The following is a 22,586-nucleotide window of genomic DNA, read 5'->3' as shown; positions in this document are numbered from 1 at the left end:
CATGGAAACCCTCATCTTAAGTAGAAGTAGAAGTGGTTCTTTTTTCATTTCCAGCCTAATATTTGAATCCTGCAGCAGTAAAGATAAGTAAAAAAATTAGAAAACATTTTCTAACTAAGCCTGGGGCACCGGTGTTTTTTTTTAGCTGTAGTTTCTGTTGTGCATTTGATCAAAACTTTAGCAGAAATTGTTCCTTAAAATTTTCAATCTTGGTCCAGAGAGAGTTAAATGCCTTACACCAGGGTGCACCATTGGCAAGCAGAACACCTCCCAACCCTCTGAAAAATAACTCTAACCTCTTAGTCACTGCTGCCTCAGCTTTAATTGGGGCCACCTGTTGAAGAAGCTTGAATACAAAATAAAAATCACGTTGTCCATTAATCAGGACAGGTATATTAGATAAGGACGTCTTGTGGTGCAGGGTCAACATGAAGCCTTTAGTTTTTATAGTACTGTATAGGAAATCCTAAAAACCTGCTTTCAGTGTTGCATCGTTGTAGTTCCATTGGGAGAAGAAAAAAATCGGATAAACTGCACTGGTTTTTAAAGCAAATTAATGCAATGTGGTCTTTGAGTTGGATTAAGAGATACAGTAGCCTACATCCCGTTATTTTAAAGTTGCAAACAAACATACAAACAAGAACCTTGTGAGGTATGTAACTAAGTGACTAAGTATGAATCTTCTGATTACATGGTGATGTGAGTGGAGTCAGTTTATAGACACGTTTAACTGTTTCTAATTAGAAGAAAAGTCCCGAGACAGACTCTTTCCAGACGTCTACCTCCAGATTATTTCTGAAAAATAAAAAGCTACAGAAAAAGCTCTGCTGAAAACACAGAGCATGTTTCATTTTTAGAAACAAATCTGGATTCATACATTATACAGACACCAAATGAGCTGGGTGAAGCCACTCGGGATACGTTTTTGTGAAAAAAAAATAGAAAAAATACAAAGAACAACATTCAAATCACTTTACAACTACATATTTCTTTATTTCCTGTTCATCTGCAGTGTTTGTGTGTGCACAGAGAGTGAAATTCATTTTCTACTAATCTGTGCTCAAATAATATTTCGAGTGATTGTCACTGAGCACGAACCTACCAGCTTAAATGGTCACTATTACAGGAGTGATAAGATTTACAAATGTTTGTGGCTGACTTGAAGGACTCTTGAAGTTTGTGTGAGTCTGCAGGGATGAGTCATGTAAAGTAGCCCGGGCTGTGATAAACATCTTTAAGCATCTGATGTGCGCTGCCAACAGGTTTTTCATTTCCAAAAAAAAAGTTGGAATGCTTTGCAAAATGTCGCTAAAACAGAATGCAGTGATTTGCTAAATGCATCGACCGATATTTCATTCACGATAAACCATAGACAGCTTGTCAAATTTTAAGGCAAAACATTTTACTGTTATGTGAAAAACATTAGTTCATCTTGAATTTGATGTCTGCAACACGTCTCAAAAATGTTGGGACAGGACCATGTTTCCCGACTGTTGTCCTATAACAACAGTCGGCAAACATCTGGGAACTGAAGAGACCAGTTGTTGGACCTTAAAGGGAGGTGTGTTGCCCCATCCTTGTCTGATATAAGATTCAAGCTGCTCAACAGTCCTGGGTCTTCTTTGCCATGTTTTGTGTTTCATAATTACATATTTGGTTTAGTATTGTGTTTTTGGAATATGGAAGGCCTTCAGTGTCTATGTGATCTAGACGGGAGCAGATGTTGCTCTCAAACATGTTTTTGCCTTTCAACACTGATGAAGCCTTTTCAGATGTGCAAGTTACCAATCCCATAGGCACCCAAACACACCCTCAGAACCATCAGGGATGAATGGCTTTTGAACTGAGCGCTGATAACAAGCTGGATGATCCCTCTCCTCTTTAGTCCAGAGACTACAGTGTCAATGATTTCAAACGAGACTGTCAAATTTCGACTTGTGTGACCACAGAACAGTTTCCCACTTTGCTTCAGTCCATTTCAAATGAGCTTTGACTCAGAGAAGATGCCATCATTTCTGAATCGTGTTCACATGTGGCTTATTCTTTGCATGTTAGGGCTTTAACCTGCATTTATGGATGGCACAGTGAACCTCTGAAAGTGTCCTGAGCCCATGCAGGGATTTCCATGACACAATCAAGCCTGTTTTTTATGCTGTTTTTGCCTGAGGACTCAAAGATCCTTCGTCCAATATTGACTTTCGGTTTCCAGATTCTCTGAATCTCTTCATGATTCCATGTTTTGTATGTTGAGGAACATCGGTTTGAAATTTTTCCACAATTTGTAGACCTGCTTTTTATTTTTACACAGATTACTGAACCTCTGCCATCTGTAGTTCTAAAAACACCCTCACCCTCTAATGTGTGCCTTTTACATGAGCTGACAATTTTCATGAAATAGCAAAGTGTCTCACTTATTTGTTTAGATTTCCAAATAAGTCTGTCATTGTCTTTTTTTGGAGTCTTTTTGTGGATGGATTGATATATTAAACACTCCAGGGATTCCATTTAAGAGAAAATGTGTGGAATTTAAGAAAGGTTTTTAGGTGCTGATCCAGTCACCACTCCCCTCGATCCTGAGGTAAACACGTAGATAATCTTTACCTGAATGCTGAACTCTTACGACTTTGTCATTCATCACCTGCCCCCATCCCCATCAGCTCTATTAGAGCAGTCATGGCTTTGCGCTGTGCTTTGCACATTGTTGCAGTGATTCTTTCGCATGTCCCGTCACGTATGGATTGCTGCTGATCACTCAGCCATTAGGGTGGGCCCGACTTTATTGTTTCACTTCAAAGGATTTTTTTTGTGTGTGCTGAGAAGGGGTTTATGGGATTTCCATCTTTACCTTTAGACTGATCATTTGGTGTTTGATTACCTCCATGCGCGGGGCTATGAGGCACAGTGACAAATAAATTGTGGCCTAAACTGTGTTGTGAGTTAAAAACAAAAGATTAGATTTAGACGTCTGAGGACTGGAGGAACATGGGGTGAACACAAGAGATGCTGGTGAAGACCATCATACTTTTGGTCTTTAAGATCTTTCATCAATGTCAAACAAAGGATTACAGTTGAGTTTGAAGGTTCACACCGATCCACTTTATAACCAAGATACTTCACTTAGTGCCTATAAACTCATTCTATTTTTTCCTTACACTCACACGTTGTCCCGGTCCTTTCCTTTCCTTCATGGTTTATCCCATCAACCGTTCCTGCCCCTCCCCTGACAAAGCGCCTCAATGATTCTCTTTTCCCATGTTGCCATTAAGAGGAGCTGAATCACGCCAAGACTGTGTGCAAAGGCAAATGATGAATGAATGACATTCGGCGCTCATAGTGGGAGGCGTGCCTTAGTTTTCTGCACATGTTCGAAGTGTGTTTTTGAAGGACCCGCACCCCTGGTCTGATTTTTTTCACCAGTTAGACCCGCGCGTAAAACTGGGGTAAAAATGGCAACAAAAGCAGTGGCGACGATTGCGTTCCTGCTGTCTTGGGGTTACTGCGCGCTGGCCACGCGGGTTTCCTTCTCCAACTTCTCAGTGGAGAACGAGGTGCGATCCAGCTTCATCCAGCGGCGGCTGCGGAACCAGGAGCGCAGAGAAATGCAACGAGAGATCCTCTCCATCCTGGGGCTTCCCCACCGTCCGCGGCCGCACGCGCACACCAAGCACGACGCTGCCCCGATGTTCATGTTGGACCTGTATAATGCCATGTCCACAGACGCGGAACCGCAAAGATATTCCTATTATAAAGCAGTTTTACCCACGCCGGGCTCCGCCACGGTGACCCCACATGACAGCAGTTTCCTCGATGACGCAGACACGGTGATGAGCTTTGTCAACCTCAGTGAGTAGTCATTCTGACTTTAAAAAGTTGTTGTATCAGGCTATTATAGTTGATAATCAGTGTTTATTTTCTAAATTGTAACTCACCATTTACCATGCACCAGAGACTGTTGTATAATATCTTCATTCTTTTGTTGCTTTTTTTTTTTTTTATTAATCATTTAGTCGAGCTCACAAGTAGTTTAAACTTTGTTATCAAAGTGAATCAATTCAATTCAATCAACTGAATCAATTCAAAGACAACTTCCATACAGTGATATTGCAACCAAGCGCCGGTTTCAGTATCCTCTTGGAGGCCAATATGTCTGACATTTTGGCTTTTGGGTCACTTTCTTCACTTTAAATCGGGCTTTATGTATTCCAAGCCGAGCTGTATATATTAGGACAACATGCATCCAATTTCTCTCGAATCTCTTTAAAGCTCCTTTAGTTTTGGCTTTAGCGCGGTTTTATTATGCATGAGAAGAAATTGAACAGGGATTTCTAAGCCACTGAGGAATTTGAGACTGTAAGAGAGCATGAATTTAAGTCAAAGAGCCCCTCTTAGCAGTTTATTGCTGTTGTGATCTCTGTTAGTGCAGGTGGAGGTACGTGCAGTCCTGCTCCAATGTTTACAGGACTGCTTGGAGGACAGTGGGTGTTGGGGATCACTCTGACGTTTTTGAGTTTCTTGAAGTCAAATCCTGCTTTGTTTCCCTTGGAGATCTTGGGAAAGCTCGATATGACTGTGGGGAAACTGCAGGCAGCGTGGTGCCGGTGCCCGTGGCTACATCAAAAAGCATGTCCTGCCTCAAGGCCTCGACTGGGGCTCAGCAGTCAAAACAAAGAAAACGTAGTACTTTCTTCCTGTTGGATTTTTTGTCACTGAGAATAAACTAAATGTAATGTTTCAGTCAGCACATAAACGCAGCACATTGTAAGAATATCTTAAACACATCAAGTAATGTCCAGTGTCTTGAATCCGAAACAGAGAGTCTTCAGCCAATGAGAGTTTCTTAAAATCAGAGGCATATTTAAGCAGTTTCATCTTTGATTTTAAAGATTAGGGAGGAATAAAAAGGCAAGATGCATGGCTATTATTTACTCTTTCAAGCCCACTGTGGCCTCCTGGGCTGAGGAGAGCCAGAGTGTTTTGCTCAGGCTCCCACATTTTGCTGGAGTGACTCTTTCTTGGTGGTCTTTTGACAATTGTTTCAAGACCGAACTGGATTATGGTATTTCCCTGCCAAAGACCACAGCTTCCAATGTGAAAGGCAGCTGCTGTGGCTCAGTTTAATCTTTTTCAGTAACTTCAAGTAAAATAATCATGTTACTGGGATACATATAGTGATTGAATCCTGTGACAAGCAATCCTACAAACATATCCATCCTCATCAACACCGACATATTGTCGGGCAATGCAGTGTTTACCGCTGCAGTGTTTATGCAGCATGGCTCCTGTTTTTTCTTCTCACTGGCAGAGATGGAGAAAAAAAAGCAGAAATGAGCAATAATGTCTAAGGCTTTTGCAAAGCTATCTCCTAACAGAAAGAGTAACCACGCTGGTGAAGAACAAGGGGATTATCTTGTTTGTGAGAAAAAGCAAGAAGAAATGTCCTGGTCCTGCTAAGCTGATCTGGAAAGGGGATCATGCTAAGCAATTCTTTTGCTTTGCCAGAAAATCTCATCGAGCTTCTCTTTATTTATGCATTCACCAGCAAAGTAATTGCTGGGTTTTCACTCCTCTTTTAGATGGTGTGTTTTTAAGGGTGTAAACTATATTGTCGAACTTGCCAACAAAAGCGGATATTCGTGGATCTGGGAAGATGAGTGATTTACCTCTACCTCTTAATTTAAAATGTACATGCTTCAAATTAATAGAAGATTCAGTCACACACATCAAGATCTGTATTGCTTTTTTAACAACTTTTAATTCTTTTTTAGTGATACATCTTCAAACCTCCAACGTTGATATGTTGGAAAAATAGGCTTACTATAAAATTACCATAAGTTAATGATAGCTCTGTGGCTGTGTGGCCCTGCAGTGTCGGGAGTAATCTGTAGTGTTGAAATTTCTCCCAGAGGGAAGTTTGCATATCTGAGGTCTGATCTGTGCAGCTAATGGTCCCAAACGTAAACACACCAAGTCCTTACAAGCAATTATTGCTTTTATAAAATCACCCCTCGTTCCCTTCCAGCATTTAATTGCGGTCAAACAAATGACTAGCTGGGTTCAGAATGCAGTGCTCTTAATGCAAGTGGCATGTGTGTGTGTTTTGAGTGTTTTAAGAGGATTGTGAGTCACTGTGTGTAAGCTCTGTGGTACTATGAAAAACGGCTCCAGTATCAGGACCCTGTGAGGATGGGTGTTTGAGCTCTGAAACAACATTAGACCATCAGTGGGAGCACAGGATGATGTCATGGTGTGTGTCAGCACACGGTTTAAGCTTCAGGTGGCTAATCGCTGCTCCGCTCTGCACACCTTCTGAAGCGACCTCCAGTTCTCTTTCCAACGGCGAGCCCATTGACTGCTGTAAAAACATGACACTGGAGAGCCTCAGGAAGCTTTGGGGTCTTTCTGACCACCGTTTTTCTGGAAACTATGTGGGCTGGAGGGTTTAAGCCGGCTCGGGATAGGCGGAAACCTCGCAGTGTCACCAGCTACTGCCGTTCCACTTTCTCCTCTGCAATCAGAAGGAAATCACTGGATGGTGATGCATTGCAAAATGATCATAGATGTGTGGTGGGTACCAGACTCTCTCAGGCAGTAAAGGCGCACATGAATTTGTGTGGCTCTCTCTACTTTATGGGAGTGTGTTTGTAGAAGTGCACTGGCTGCTGTGGTTTTCCGGGCTGTGCCTTAACAGGCCTTTTCTTGTGGTCCGCACATGTGTGCAATTTAAACAGGGAACCAAAGTGAGCCATGAATGTGTTTTTTCCTTCACCACAGTGGCATGCATGGTGAACTTTACTTAAATGTGTTTAGATCACTCATGGAAGCAGAATTGTTCCTATTTCTGACAAAGTGCCTCTGAGCGGCGGGCAGAGGAGCACACATCAGAAGATGACTTAAATCAACAGTTTTGACACATATTGCAACCACTGACTGGTTTCCCATCTGATTGTACAAAGCAATTCTCCTTTTTCATGTGTGCATTCATTTACTCATGATATTCAGAGGGAGTTTTTACTGTCTGTGTCAGTTGAGGGGAAACCTGTCAACCCTTTATCATGATAGTATCGCTATCAGGGGACATATGACGGGATCATCTATTTTGAAGTATATCACTGCCACATTTGTTATTCAGGTTTGTTTAACAATAACCTATCGTGTCTGTCTGTCTTCCTCTGATAGTTAATCAAGATCAAGACCTTTTGTTCCAGCCGCACGTGCGAGAATTTCGATTTGACATTTCCCGTATTCCAGAGGGAGAGGCCATCACAGCAGCAGAGTTCAGAGTTTACAAAGATTTCATCCAGGAGCGCATTGAGAATGAAACCATCAGAGTCAGTGTCTACCAGGTCCTGCAGGAGAATTCTCAAAGGTAAAAGTGTTTCCTGTTATTTAAAGGGATAGTTCGCCTCTTTTGACATGAAGCTGTATGACATCCCATACTAGCAATATCGAGCATGAACATCGACTTAAGGTAGTCCGGCTAGTTGGCTGGGGCTACAAAAATAAAGCGTTTTGCTTCTCAAAACAATATGCGTTCAAAAGAGTAATACATATGCATCACAAAATCGAAGTCAGACTTCACAATCGCTTGGTGCTATTTTCTCTCCCTTCGTATCACTGCGTGCTGCCGCCTGCCTACTCTTTTGAACGCATATTGTTTTGAGAAGCCAAACGCTTTATTTTTGTGCCCACAGCCAACTAGCCGGACTACCTTCGTCAACACCAAAACGAGGCTGGAACTCGGCTCGCAGGACACAGCGGGGGGTAAGAAAATGTTCATGTACGATATTGCTAGTATGGGATGTCATACAGCTTCATGTCAAAAGAGGCGAACTATCCCTTTAAGTTTTCTTTGTTGGTTACTACTTCTGCTCACCATGATCATGTCAGGTAAGTTCTTTTTTATTAATGTTGAATAACCTCTGGTTTAGTGGTGGTTTCCTGAACATCAGTCCACATTTCCATAGTTTTTGTTAACAGAACTACTGTACACAGTAACCATTTTTTCCAAAAAATTTAATTACGTACAGCAGATGATGGCAGGTTAAAAATCTTTGATTGCTGAACCTCTCACAACTCTTACAACTTAACTTCTTAGGGACTCTGCCCCTCTTAGGTGTTCTTTTGTATACCTGATCATGTTACTGAGCTCTAGGGAATGGACCTGATTAGTTACATGCTGTAGTACCACTTACACGCTCCAGCCTTTTGTTGCCCCGTTTCCAACTTCCTTGAGACATGTTGCTGCCATCAGATTTAAGTTGAGCTAATTTTTCTTTCATGAAATAGTAAAAAAGTCTCAATTTTGCTAATTTGATATTTTTGGGATGTTTTATTGTGAATGAAAAATTGTTTTATGATATTTGAAAACTATTGTATTGGTCTTATTTCCTTTTTAATCTGCATTTCAACTTTTTTGGAATTGGGGTTGTACTTTCATACTAACTTCGAGGCAATTTCTGATCCATTTTGACTTTGTAAAAGTCGCCAAACCATCACTTGACATTTGTGTGCATTTTTTTTTACTTAAATGATCCCTAGACTTGACTAAGCTTTTTGTTTCTTGATAGACTGAAATTTCAGTAGTTAATTTTGGGAATCCTGTGACATTCTGTTCATGCCATCTTAATAAGAGCAGTTTCTGTCCTTCGCCAACACAGAGTTGTGATAACAGACTGGCAAGGAGACAGAACCGTTTGTTTCCCTGTCTGTTAGTTAACATGATTATGCAAAACAACAAAAATAAAAAAAGAGGTGAAGTGAATTAGTGCTCTCCCACAGCGAGCTGTGAAGTTTGCAGGCATTTCCTGTATCCTGCCATCTTTTTGTGATTTTTATCTCTACTTTCAACATGGGGCAGCTCAAGCTTCGTAAAGGGGGTCATTTTCCCATCATCAATAGGAGAGATACTCATATCTTATGTATGCAGTGGTTGAGCAGAGCTGATCTTCCTGCAGATGGAAGACTACTAATAAAAAACAACAAAAAGAAAAAAAGTCAGAATAAAAAAACCTAGACCAAATTTAATTGAACTTGGTGGAGTTGTATGTGGCAGCCCTAATTAAATCTCATTTCCCTCCATTATATTGATATGCCATTAGTAAACTGAACATTATATTGATATGCCATTAGTAAACTGAACATTAAAATGATTTTACCATCCAAATCATGTAAATTTGCAAATCTTTATACATGATCATAATCTTAATGTGACTCATGTGGTGGACATGCACACACGTTATTTCAGCAGATGTGAGTGTCACCACCAACACTGTTTACACAGTTATTAGTGTTAATTATAGAAATACAGAGGTGTTCTCCGGAGTGGTTTACTCAGCTCAGTCAGAACAGGACAGTCCCCAGGAGGCCTGCAATTTTATCACTCAGCTCTCACCAAAAATAACACCAAACCCTCATGATGTCACTCTTTCTATTACACATGCAGTTATTCCTGTTTCTGTCTGTCTGACACTGTCTAGCACTGTGTTTTGTTTTCCAGCTTCTGTGTTGACTTCTTTTTTTTCAAAATTTATGTGAATGGACAGCTTAACGGAGACTTCACACATTATCGTCTTCTCGACAAATTAAAGCTCAGCCACCCAGCCGCTTGATTCAGCTTTGCTGGGGGGTAGAGAGGGAGTTATTTTTTCTGGGGGGGGGGGGGGTGTTACATGGCAGTTATAGTGTTACTTCCCAAGACACCAAGAAACTGAACAGTGCTGCAGAGTCAAATTTATCTGTAGATCAATCAGTTCTTTAAAAAACTTATTTTTAAAGATTATTTAGTTGACACAGTTTTCTTAGGTCCTACTGAAATGTCTGTGACATTTTGGGGATTGAATTGGAGGATTGAATCTGTGTTTTTTTCTTTTCTTTTAATAATAAAACTAATTTAATATGTTTAAATACCCCTGAGCTTTGCTTTAGTGCTCTGTGTCATGGCTAACAGAAAATATATAACTTTACATCAGTGTGTTCATTGGTTTTAGGTTATTTTTGAGTGATTGAAACGCAAGTTATAACCTTGTGGTTATCAACTTAAGTCTCATTTCAGAGTCACTTGCTCAAGTGTTTGGTCAGTTTTTGTAAATTTCACACCAAAATCTTGGAAGTTTGCAGCCTTTAAACAGGTTCACTGCTAGTTTGCAATACATGGTACTGTAACATATGCAATGTAAATTATGTTCTCACACACTCCACATTTAAATCCGTCAAAAATGCAGATATATATATTAAAAAGAACTGACATTATTATATGTAAACTAAACATTTTTTATTGAGCCTATTCGTTAATCTCATATACTGTGATACATAAAACATTCCTGTAACATTAACCGACATTGTCGCTTGACATTTTTTGTGGTCTTTGTGAGCGTCTTCAACACACATTCACATGTATGCTTGTGTTTGTGCTGGTTTTCATTTTTTCCCAAGTTACAGCGAATGCCTTATGATTTGAATATGTTTGGTGGAGATAAAGAAGGTGGCTGAATATTTAAACTCTTAGCTTTGAGTTTGACATAGAAATACATTGCAAATATGAGTGGCCGACTAGATATATTATTTAAATCTTGGCAGGCCCAAACAAAGTGATAGGGTTAATTGTATTCATGTATTTTTTGTTGGCAGTTCCTACTTTGGGCAAGATATTCTCTAGAGGCCCTCTTTACTTGGAACCAAGAACTATGAACGAAAACGGTGAAATATGTAGAAAGAACAGTATAAAATCAAAGACGTTTCCATTTGATTTCAGTGGGACTGGCAGCAACACCGTCATGGATGGTGAATATAAGATGCTTTATTATGAGTTATGATAGTTTAGAAACAGCTTGAGGATAAAATTAATTTAGGTTAAGTTGCAAGCTCTTGTTAGTAACTGTCATTGACTATTTGTAAAATTCACTCCCAGCACTGAAATATGTCAGGAACACAAATAAATAGTTATACAAGGTTTCTGCCTGATGGGGCTTCTTTTAAAATGTATTCCTCCTCTTTGTCACACTCAGTGGCACATTTTCTGTAAGATAATATATATCAGAACTGAACAATCTCACATTTCATTATGGTTAGATGGGTTGGCTTGATTAACTGGAAAAGCAAATTTAAGGTAGTCGTGTCATGTTATGAGAACAGTGTAGATGTTTAGAAGCAGATGATGAAACATGCTCTGATTAACTACAGCACTAACGAAGAATAAAGCACACTTTGATCTAATATCTTGCTTAATTGCTTAAAAAGCCAGGTGATGGTCAGTAGGCCTGTTTAACTACTTTTATTATACTGTCTGAATTAGCATTATTAGCATTTTTCAGAGAAAACATAGCTTTCTATAAAAAGGGGTCATGTGCAGCCAGTTGGTTTTGGAGCGGTGAGTCTGACGATGGTGCTAAGGGCAACACCATTGTCATGCAGACACACGATGGCCCCTCCACAGACGAGCAGGCAGCAGCACAAAAGGCAGACGTCTCTGACGTCTGTAAACAAACTAATTGTCTTTGAAATCTGCCCTCAAGACGACACGCAGTACGATTTTCTAAAGGAATGTTCAGAATAGGGCTGCTGTGATAAAGCTCACAGCAGGATTTGGGTTCAGAGCGTTAACTGTCAATGGACAATTACCATCAGAATGCAAAGTCGAAGTGGCTAAAGGTTAGACTTCAGATAAAAATAAGTTGCTTCACTAGAAATACTCAGCATCACTTGTTCTTACTGAAGTCGAAGCGCACAGACACAGACGTCAGTGTTAGATATAAGCAGAGACGTTATTTTTGTTCATTTCATTCTCACTGTGGCGGTGCACATTGCCATAACAACATAAATTCAATTAAAATTCAATTAAAATTTTATTTATATAGCACATTAAAACAACCTCAGCTGACCAAAGTGCTTCACAACAGCAACTGCATCACAAGAGAGTCATCAATAAAAGCAATAAGAATGACTTCCATCAGAGATAAAAATAAAATTTGAGATAAAATTAGCAATAAAATAAAACAACTTGTTCTAATACTGCACCGTAAGTATTGCAGGACCACACATGTAGTTTTGCTCTTTGTAGCTGTCCAAACATCTATTTTATATAATTTGCCCAACGCATACCACATTTCTTTACGTTGTGTTCAGACTTTTCAGTGGGCCGGTTGTTTCAATCAATTTCACTAAGAAATGACATCAACGTCCCCCCCCCAAAAAAGAGCTCAGCCACCCACTGTGGCAGTCTGTAGTAATATTAAAGTGTGGAAACTTGTCGAGAGTGATGTGTCACTGATGTGTCAACAAGTTTACTCCATTGTAAACACAGTTTTGACACTTGCTCTTAACCCTGACATCTGTTGAACTTATTTACATTCTATCCTTGCCCCAGTGAAGTGGAGCTGCTGCTGCTGGACCAGCGGGACGTTTGGGATTCAGAGGAGGGCTGGCTGGTCTTTGAGCTGTTCTCTACAAGTACCCTCTGGTTGGTCAGTCCTGAGCAGAGCCTCAGCCTGCAGCTGGTCCTCGAGGACAGCCGTGGTCAGTAATGGTTACACTTTGTAATAAGGGTGAAAATTGTATGCTTATGTAATGCTTAGTTCTTGCAGGACTCATTAGGCGCATTCCCACTGTAGGAACCTTTGGTAGTTCTAATAACCTTTTAAGGAACGGGGACGTTTTTTCCCGCATTCGGACATACAGGAACTCGGGACCACGGCCCTCAGTTCTAAGAACAATTTTAGCTCCTTCTCCTCAGCTGGGTCTTTTCTGGGTTCTGTAGGAACACATCTGACGGAGGTGTTTGGTGGTCGGTAGCTACGCCCCTTGTCATGTTGTCACGGCTGAAATGTTTACTCATACCACACAGACACAACCGGCGCGTGTTTAATAAGTTAAACTTACACATCGTTTCCTTTGTCTGCGGCGCTCTGCTCTCCTTCCTTCAAGAAACGAAGAAGTATGGCCTGCACTTAATTCTTCGTCTCCTGACTCTCTCTGTGAGCTCTTCCAGCCTCGATGTTAGACGCCCGATGGGATCGTCCATGATTAATATCACCATCATGCAGACCATGAACACGGTGGCCTCCCCGCTCTCCATATTAGCTTCTTTGTGGTGTTTTTTTCTTCTCTCCTTACTTGTCAAGGGTTTTGTTTTGTTGTTGAATGTGCCCCGGGGAAGGGCAGTTATTAGAACGAAATTCGAGGTGGACCGTTCTTAGAACTGTTCTGTCCGAATGCGGCTTTTGTGATTTAAAGTATACTATAATTCAGGATATATCATGATATATCAATGTATGTTAATTGATTGTTACTTGATACATTAATCTATATGCTTATCATTAATTGGTTAGCTTATCTGTACCTGTTCTTATACATACAAAATTTGAGGCTAATTTGTCACCCCATACCCAGAGTACCTCAGTTTATTTAATAGGCCTGTGGTGCTTCTATTGATCAGCGGGGGATAGAGAAATTTTTGTCTGATTTCTCTGAAAAGAATTCAAATTTTAATTTATAACAACAGGTATAGTTCTTCTTAAAGATAAACTCATCAAAGAAATTCAAACGGAAATTAATATTTGTGGAAACCAGCCAATTTGGTGGGGTTAAAATAACCATTGTTCATTAATAATGGTTGTCTACCCCGTAGGCCGGAGGAGGAACCCCGGGCTCGCTGGGCTTGTGACGGGAACTGGGCCTAAGGACAAGCAGCCCTTCCTCGTTGTCTTCTTCAAAGCCAAGGAGGTGCGATTCCGCAGCGTACGCTCAGCCCAAGGACATAAGGGGCGGCAGTCCAACCGCTCCAAACCACAGAGGACTGTCCAAGATGCACTGAAGGCAGTGGAATATGCAACAGGTGCCCGAGGCTTCAAATCCTTTTTAATTATCTCTGTCACCTTTTAGCATCTAATCCTTTATGTGTTTGCATACTGTCACTTTCAGATAACCTTGGATTTACTAAAGAGGGATGTAAGAAGCACGAGCTGTATGTCAGTTTCAGAGATTTGGGATGGCAGGTACTCTTTAGAAATTGAATAGTATTTTTGTATGTATTCTCTCAGAAGTGACGGTTAACTGATTCTTTGCTTGTGGTTGTCTTCTTACAGGACTGGATTATAGCACCAGAGGGTTATGCAGCATATTACTGTGAGGGAGAGTGCGCCTTCCCCCTCAACTCCTACATGAACGCCACCAATCACGCTATTGTGCAAACTCTGGTAAGCCCCAAACAGTCCCTGATCAAAGGCACTTTCACTGCATCCTCCACATTCTCTGTTGGTTTATTTGTACTTCCTCTGACCACAGGTGCACTTTGTTAACCCAGAGACAGTGCCCAAGCCCTGCTGCTCCCCCACACAGCTCCATGGCATTTCAGTGCTGTACTTTGACGACAGCTCCAACGTCATCCTGAAGAAGTACCGCAACATGGTGGTCAGAGCCTGTGGCTGCCACTGACGGCTCTTACTCTCTTCTGTGAGATCTGAACAACTAGAGGGACGCAGAAGAAAGTCACAAGTAGAGTAATCAGAGACAAGAGATGATTGACTGTCTGGTCACCAGAGAGCTCTTGCCGCAGTGCAGGCTTTAATCTAGGTTTATTATGACCCACAGCTGAGCAAGCCTAAACCCCTACCACAGCCCAGTTAAAACTGCTGGCCATAGAGAAGGACTGAACAAAGGATTTTAGTTTTTTTTTTTACTATGAACAAAAAAAGTTAATTGAAAAAAATTGGAGTTGTAGCAGTTACTCCAATAGCTAAAACCAAAATTTGATGTCTACAAACCTGAAGCAACAAGTAAAAAAAACAAAGTCTCCTGTTTGCTGAGATGATATCATGTGCAACACTTGTGCAACTGAGAATTTCAGAATATAAGATGTTTCCTGTCTGGTAATGTGCATTCAATATCAGATTTCACACAAAATTTCAGAGCCCCAGCTTCCTTTTGAACCAGTGCTTTTTAGCTGTTGGAACATCTGGATGAACTTAGATGGACCTGGTTGGATATAAGACATCTGGCGGCTAATATGTTGGAATACAGTGAAAAATAACAGAGTTTGATAACAGTGTGTGTGATTCACAACCCTGGCGGTAGGGCCTAGTTTCTGTGCAAAGACTTATTTAGACTAATATATTGCCACATGAGACAAAGGATGGAACTCGAAAAGATATCTGTGATTCCTCCTCAGAAAGGGGTGGACATCGGGCATGCACTGTCACTGTTACTACTGCTGCCCTGCTTTGCTCTGCTGTCAAAGAGAGGCCGGGATTTTATTCGGTTACATCAAAGATGATAATCAAATGTAAACTGTCAAAAAGGCACACGAAACAAGTGGGATGTCTTTAATTTAATAGTGGGCTGAACAATGGCATTGTTATCACCTTTGGCCCATAAATGAGCCTTAAAGCAAGTTTCACACAGGATATATTTGTTTTTGTATCCTTCATCATGACCGGATCTGTGAACTGTACTGACAGTAGCTGGGTTTCCATTCAAATGTGCTGTAAAACATAAATTAATTTTCATACAATTAGCAAAATAAAATGTGAATATTTCTATCCACCGCTTTTGTTACTTTTAAGCATTCGTTCTTCAAAGTAAGCTTCAAAGTAAGCTTCAAAGTAAGCTTCAAAGTAAGCTGGGGGTGTTTAAGCAGAGGAAAATGGTACAACAACATGACGTAAAAAATTGAAATTTAAACCTTAGATAAAGGATAACAAAAACAAAGGGAAGCCTGATAATATATAGTACAGTGAACAGTGTGAACTGAAAATGTGCTTTTTGGAAGTGATCTGGTGACAGCAATATGGGCATTCATAAGTATTTATTCTCTGAACTTGTTTTTATTCAACTTAGCCACATTTCCATTGTATAATAAATACGTTTCCAGCTTTTCCAAAGCATTATAACTGCTTTTTTTTCTTTTTGGCAATACCCAACTTCAAGTTATTCCACTCAGATGTTTTCATGTACAAATTGAAAATATGTCTAGAAACAGCTGATGGAAACGCAACTAATGACATCATAGTTTAAGTCACATAATCTGCTTTTCGATTTCATTCTGTTAAATTGAATGTGAACTGTGTAAAATGAGGAGCAAATCATGTCAGCTTACATCACCGTTGATTCACATTCATAGTATGATGTGAATAGGGAAATGTGAATGCAAACAGTAAAAATAAAAGTTTTTAAAGAAAAAACTACCTCTAGGTGTTTTTAGGTGCCTTTAGGTGTTTTTTTTCTGGTAAGAAGAACTGATATGCGTTCCATGGCATGTCAGGTGCGCCACCTTACCTGATATGTGTTTGACCTGGAAAAGATTGAAATGACAGTACTCACCATCCGTTTTCTGGGCTGAGCCAGCAATACACTGACTATCCCAGGAGTGAAATATTATCCCAGATATTTCCAGAGATTAAAGTAGTTTTGAAGACAAGCTTTTTTCATTTTCCTCTCATGGATGTCCACCACATTTATTGTTGTTTTTTTTTCTTCTCAAGATTTGTTGCTGATTAGGTTAACTACTTCTTCTACTGAATTATAACCATTAGCAACGTAGCCTATGCCGCCCACCACCCTCTTGTTGACCTTTTTTTACAGCTTTTTAAAAGATTGTTTTAAATTTGTGACTTGTCTCTGTACCTCAATCATAGATCTTTCTTAAAACAGAGGAACATAGGTTTCAACGGTATAAAAAGCAAAGCATATATACAATTAATGCATAAAACAAGGCATTCACACTGACACTGCCTTAGAAACTAGGTGTTTCCAACATATAACATCACATCCCACGCAGTTAACAACACAGATTATATCTGTAGATAGAGGTAGAAGCATACAAACAACAGTTTCCATACAATAAGTTCCTTTCTACAGGGTAAAATAACTCTTACATAATACTAGACAGAAGAGCAATAAACTTTATGCAGTGAAAAGACCTGAGGCAGTATTTTGATGTGCTCTTTATGGAATGTGGACTGATAGTCAGAATTGCAAGAAACAACATGAATACTCACTTTGAAACTACAACTCAACGTTCTTTGAACCTACAGGATTTCCCTTAAATGTCATCGAAGCAGCTCTTCGTGTCAACATTAATTCACACTTTGGTTCTCCACTCTTTCACAACATTTCAGATTACCAGTAAGCATGTGTTTTATCATCCGGGCTGAATTGTGACACAACTATATTGTCTGTGTGAGAACCCTGGCTAACCCAGACAAATGCAACATATGGAGAGTCAAGATTACTGTAGCTTTGCTCTTTAACTTTTTAAGATACAAATCAAAACAGTCGAGCACAGAGAGACTTTACAGGAGGTAGAAAGAAAGCATATAAACTGATTACAGCACAGCTTAAAAGAGACAAGCAAGGCCTCTACCTATAAAACAGTATCTTGTGCAAGTAGTTCCCAATACCCTCAGCTCAAGGGGCTGAGTAGTGTCTCTTGCGGGCTGACTCTGCCCCCATCCTCTGGCCCCCTGTTAGCTGTTTCAGCTCCAGGGCAACCTGGGTGCATGGGGCAGTTTGTGCCTTCAGGGGCTCACATCCTCCGTCTGACTTCTCGGTTGAGGTTTTTGGCCCCAGAGATGCTGACAGAGGAGGTTCGGGAGCTGAGATGGGTGTGAGAGCCAAGCAGACATCCCCCACGCTTAGCTGGCGGCACTGCAGGCCACAGAGACGGGCAGTCCTCTGAGGGCTGCAGGAGGACCAGCCCTGCCCGCGCACAAAGAATGGGTACTCCACATACACATCCACCAACTCCTGGAGGAGAGAAAAGCATTCACTCACATGAGTAGGACGCTGAAAGACGCCTGCTCGCTATAGATGGAGGGTGTTCTAATTTGCAGAATGTGTTTATGCTGTAATTTGATGGTAATTACACAAATATAATTATGGAAGTGGTTAAAGTTTCAGCTTGCACCAACATGGCAGGTTTTGTGTGGCCTAACTGTCCTTTTTCCAAAACAAAAAAATATTAGAGTATTACATTGTATGATGCATCTTTGATATGACCCAAATGTAGCATATAGGATACGGTGTGTGATAGGATTCACAGCTATTTGTGTGAAGGCTACTGTGAACAATAACACCACAGTGTGTGATTTCATCACCTGCGACTGCTGATCATGAAGCAGGATGAGGAGGCGGGAGACAGAGGAGGAGTGAGCAGCGGGGGAGATACTCTGCACCATGCAGCAGCTCAGGCGCAGGTCTGGACAAGCTAGGGAGCCAAGTAGGAAGTCCTCAGTCTGCAGGTGCTCCACCTTTCTCAGCCGTCCGTCTCTGAGCTCAATCAGAGAACCTGCCACAAAGTGAGGGAGAAGCCAGGGGAAGCAGTTAGGAGACACAGAGGGAGATGAGGCATGCTCAGGACAGGGGACAGCAGGAAGTCTTGATGTCTCTTCTGTTGTGGAGGTGCATGTGCCATTTGAGTTATATGGGGAAACTCGATTTAGGGATTGTCCAGACACGGAGACGGCTTTTGTTAATTTGTGCAATGAGTCATGTTGCCAAGTAATGTCTTCATGTGAAGGGTGGGGTAGACACGTGCCCAGTAATGGAGGACTTGCTTTTTCAACCCTGGGTAAATGGTCGGCTTTTATATCTCCTCTCCTCACATATGGACCTTTATGCTTGCCATAGCTCTGCCTCTCTGGATTCCAACCCTTGTCTCTTAATGTCTTAATCTTCTCCAAGCCTCCTCTTCCTCTGTGGAAACCTTCAGCGACCAGAGAGACAGCGTTGAATCTGGAGGCGTAGTGTGGATGGCCTGGCTGGAGAGCTTGTGTGCCGAACAAGTGGTTTTTGTGCTGGTGGTGGTGGGAAAAGTCCCACCCTGAGGGCAGTGCGGAAATTTCTCTACACTCTGCCCAACCATGATGCTCTTTGAAAGCAGAGGGGATATACTGTTTGGGCCAGGTAGGAGTATGTGTCTGCATCCAGGGCTGGTACAACGCAGGGAACCGTCTTGGTACAGGTCGAAATGGGCCCGTGTGTTTAGTCTTAGACTCGTTTTGGCTCTTGTATGGGAATGGCGCCTTGAAATGTGCTGCATCACACTGCTGCTGCTTCTGTAGCTCCTGCTGCTGCGGTGAGCTTGGTCTTTGGTCTCTCTTTTTAAATGGGAGGCTATCCCTGTCTGGGACCAGAACCGGGTTGGTTGTGAAGCTCATTGCCTCAAGCTGGCTGTCACTCTCACCAGCACAGCATGGCCTCCTGCAGAAGTACAGGTGATGTTGAGATTGTGTGACTCAGACTCCATTAGTCTCTTGGCAACTCTTGTACATTCAAGGTCATGATGATCTGAGAAGTCGAAGAAACAAACATCAATGCATTTAATAAGGTGTCAAGCAAGAGAAGATAATTAAATTCCCTACATAGAACCTTTCTCATCGTCCCTCATTTTAAGATTTAGAAAGAACTTTTCCTTTCCCCTGTGAAAGTATCACGTGGTTAGATCTCTGCTTGAAAATATCCTCATGACATCTCAACAATAACTTTGCCATCAGCTTCAAATTACACCCTTCCAACCATCAATTGCTTTACTGACAGGGTTTATTTTGATGGACATCCACCAGTTCCTTTGTTTGAAAAAAGTTACTATGGTTACAAAGTACTGCTCAGTGTGGTTGGTAAAGACATGAGTGTGATGAGAACATGGCAGAGTAATATATTGGTGGTGGGTGTAAAGTAAGAGGTCAGATCTTAACATGATTCACATCCTTTGTGGTTAGTAAAGTCTCTCAGTAAAGGTTTCATCACATTTTCCATGAAAAACTTACAACAAAAACATGTGTATGTTGAATGACTAAAGAACTGCATAGTGATGGACACACAAACTCAGGCTGCATCTTTCTTGTCAGACTAGAATCTCCAACACCACACGCTACGTAAACCCATTAATCTTCTTGCATGCACAGGAGTGAGTCAGTTCACTGAGATGGGAAGAATAAACGCACCTTGTAGACACGTTTTTTTTAATTTTCTTTACACAAAGTAATTCAGGTGAGTAAAAGCTGCAGGCAGCTGTCAGTGCAAAGCTCATCTCATTATGTCATCATCATAGCTAAGTATAGATGCTGAATGGACCTCTTTAACTCTTCCAGGACAGACTCGCCTTTCAGCTCTATTAGGTGTGTGTGTGTGTGTGTGTGTGTGTGTGTGTGTGTGTGTGTGTGTGTGTGTGTGTGTGTGCGCACGCGTGTGTGTGTGGAATCAACATCATCACATAGACATTCCTGACACAGACCCTGCATTACACCATTAGACATAATGTGACAAGTATTTGTCAGTCTGCAGTGTGAATGTAAATGCATTCAAATGGCTTTGCGGTGTGCGCTACACACTCACTGAGCCCTACACAGGTATGGACACATCATGACTCAAATAGGCCTATGATGTAAGGCTTCTCCATTTTTTACTAACCATAAGAGGTGATCATGACCACTACAGCTTGCTTATCTAAGGAAATGACATGTATACACAGCAGTGTTTAGTGTGTTAGGTGCCATCATGTAAATGCTAATCTGCATTCAGGATATGATTATTTGCATATCAGCATTGACAATATTGCACTTACTTTGATGTTTCTTTTTATAAAGCTGCACTGCAACATAACCAAGTTTAACCACTTGTTCTGAACCACAAAGCAAGATCTCAAAACACATGCATTCAAACCACATCTCACTACTGGCTCTCTTATAGAGAACAAAATATGTATAGATTTCTCTACACATAAATCTGAAAATCATCTGGTTTTACTTACTTGTTCCTCTTTTAATCCTTGTGTGTCTCTATGTGCATCCATCTTCATACAAAATGTCCATCAATGTTCACAACATGAAGACAGAAATCCCTCACAAACACACCTGTCTGGCTTGTGTCTTCACAGGTAAAAAAGCAGAATAGGATGAGCAGAGGCATCCACACAAGCTCACACACAGACATACACTCCTCTTTCTCTCCACTCTTCTGCTCTCTTTTCCTCCTTTCTCTCTCCCCTCCTACTCGCTTTTATATTTTACACTCCCACTCTGCTCAGTCAGTCAGTCAGTCAGTCAGTCAGTCAGTCCTGTTAACCTTTCTCAGACAGATTCGATCTCTCCTCCTTTTGCTTTCTCTCTCTCAGTCACTCTCATTTGAATTTGCTCACTCTGTGTTTGCTACCGAGTGGCACTTTCAACCCCTTCTCCATTGGTAATCAAGCTCCTTTTCCTCAGACCATCTTCCACACATGCTCTCCTTCACTCCGTAGCTCTCGGCTGTACAGTGTATAATTAGAGATGAGACTGCTGTGCAAACACTCAGCTGATGGTAGGCGTATGACTGCCCGATGGCTTTGGCGTTGGGCCCGGCATATGGAGAGTGGGAAACCATTGTTTTGGACTAGCTTGGACGCACACATACACAAGCCAGGGAAAGTAAAGACACTAGAAACGTCAAATACTGCTGGTAGTAGGACTGCTGATGGCCTTGACCTGCTTTTTATTCCTCCCACTGTTTCTCAGGTCCTGCTTTTCTCACTTTGGTGGGCAAATGGGAATTAATAATGTTTCATGCCATATGAGCGAGAGGCCAAACTCAATGACTGCCATTAAACAGCTTAGGACAAGAATACTCAAAGGTCAACATCAAGTACCGATGCCAAACCTGCTGCACAAAAAACAGGCCTTTCATGGTTGTGCAGGAAGCAATCTCCGTTGTTTCATCTCACACAAGAAAGAGGACATGGCTTTTGCTCCATGGCTGCCTCAGCAGCACAGCAGCCTAGGTCTCAGCCATTGATTTTGCAGGGCCTCAGCAGGTGAACCCCCCCAGTCATGAGAAAACCTACGCATGATTTAGTATGTGGTGAAGAGGATTTCTCACTTTGACTCACATCGCGCTTCCTCTGCCCACTCTCTTTCTCTGTGTCTCTCTCTCTTTTGCTACGGTTTTTTTATCCGCTGATGAGCACACAAACAGACAAAGGTTCACGGCATATTAAAAGGTTGTGTTGCATGTTGTTGCTGTGATTAACCTATTTAGGCTAAACCACAATCACCACTGACATTTCCAAAGAGCTTGTTTTTATTGATAGAAATCGCCAGTCACTCCCACCACTTCCCAACCGCTACATACAGCTTGAGATTGCAGTTTCACTTTGCAGCTTGGCACAGGGAGATTTCACTAGTGAATCTTTCCATTCTTATGTAGAGGTGGGTAAAGGTTTGTTGTTCTCACGTCTGCCAAGAACATAGAAAGAAATATAAAACATACATTTTCAGTCATTCTGAAAATTAATTTGCCTACACGTTTATTTATATATGTATATATATATATCTTGATGTGGAAATTTTTTTAGCCCTTGACTCTTTAAAATACCTCCTCTAAATGCTTTATTTTGGGGAAAAAAATGTGATGTAATGCTGCTTTGTAAGTCTTTTTGTGTGCGTGAGTGTGTGTGCGTGAGTGTGTGTGTGTGTGTGTGTGTGTGTGTGTGTAGTCTTGATAGGAGAAATTGGAACCAACATCTGTTGTCCACTAGATGGTGTCTGGGACACACAAGTTATCTGATATTACTTGTGATGGCTTTTCCTGAATGTATCATGTGCATATGAGTTTTTCACTAC

General features: G+C 41.2%; 2 protein-coding genes across 2 annotated transcripts; one reads left to right on the top strand and one right to left on the bottom strand.

Annotated features, from left to right (window-relative positions):
• The first annotated feature begins 3,446 nt into the window (after positions 1–3,446).
• LOC142376795 (bone morphogenetic protein 7-like) lies at positions 3,447–16,143 on the top strand. Its single transcript, XM_075460370.1, has 7 exons — positions 3,447–3,843; positions 7,177–7,366; positions 12,362–12,510; positions 13,622–13,828; positions 13,915–13,988; positions 14,079–14,189; positions 14,278–16,143. Exons 1-7 carry the CDS (start codon positions 3,447–3,449, stop codon positions 14,425–14,427), a joined length of 1,278 nt encoding a protein of 425 aa, XP_075316485.1. The 3' UTR covers positions 14,428–16,143.
• On the bottom strand, positions 15,259–20,990 carry LOC142376794 (uncharacterized). The gene is made up of 3 exons (XM_075460369.1): positions 20,741–20,990; positions 18,087–19,278; positions 15,259–17,736 (listed from the first exon to the last, which is right to left on the bottom strand). The coding sequence occupies exons 2-3, from the start codon at positions 19,146–19,148 to the stop codon at positions 17,398–17,400; spliced, it is 1,401 nt and encodes a 466-aa protein (XP_075316484.1). The 5' UTR covers positions 19,149–19,278; positions 20,741–20,990; the 3' UTR covers positions 15,259–17,397.
• Between the last annotated feature and the right edge of the window lie 1,596 nt (positions 20,991–22,586).

This window comes from Odontesthes bonariensis, chromosome 3 (genome assembly GCF_027942865.1).
Source record: "Odontesthes bonariensis isolate fOdoBon6 chromosome 3, fOdoBon6.hap1, whole genome shotgun sequence".
Lineage (NCBI taxonomy): Eukaryota > Metazoa > Chordata > Actinopteri > Atheriniformes > Atherinopsidae > Odontesthes > Odontesthes bonariensis.
The sequence above is the reverse complement of the archived record's forward strand: the minus strand, read 5'-3'. Positions and strand labels throughout refer to the sequence as shown.

Coding starts and splice junctions, on each gene's coding strand:
- LOC142376794 (XM_075460369.1), bottom strand. CDS start 19,148: ATGAGCTTCACAACCAACCCGGTTCTGGTCCCAGACAGGGATAGCCTC. Junction 17,737..18,086: donor TTCATGATCAGCAGTCGCAG/GTGATGAAATCA, acceptor TCTCTCCTCCAG/GAGTTGGTGGATGTGTATGT.
- LOC142376795 (XM_075460370.1), top strand. CDS start 3,447: ATGGCAACAAAAGCAGTGGCGACGATTGCGTTCCTGCTGTCTTGGGGT. Junction 7,367..12,361: donor CTGCAGGAGAATTCTCAAAG/GTAAAAGTGTTT, acceptor TCCTTGCCCCAG/TGAAGTGGAGCTGCTGCTGC. Junction 14,190..14,277: donor ACGCTATTGTGCAAACTCTG/GTAAGCCCCAAA, acceptor CTCTGACCACAG/GTGCACTTTGTTAACCCAGA.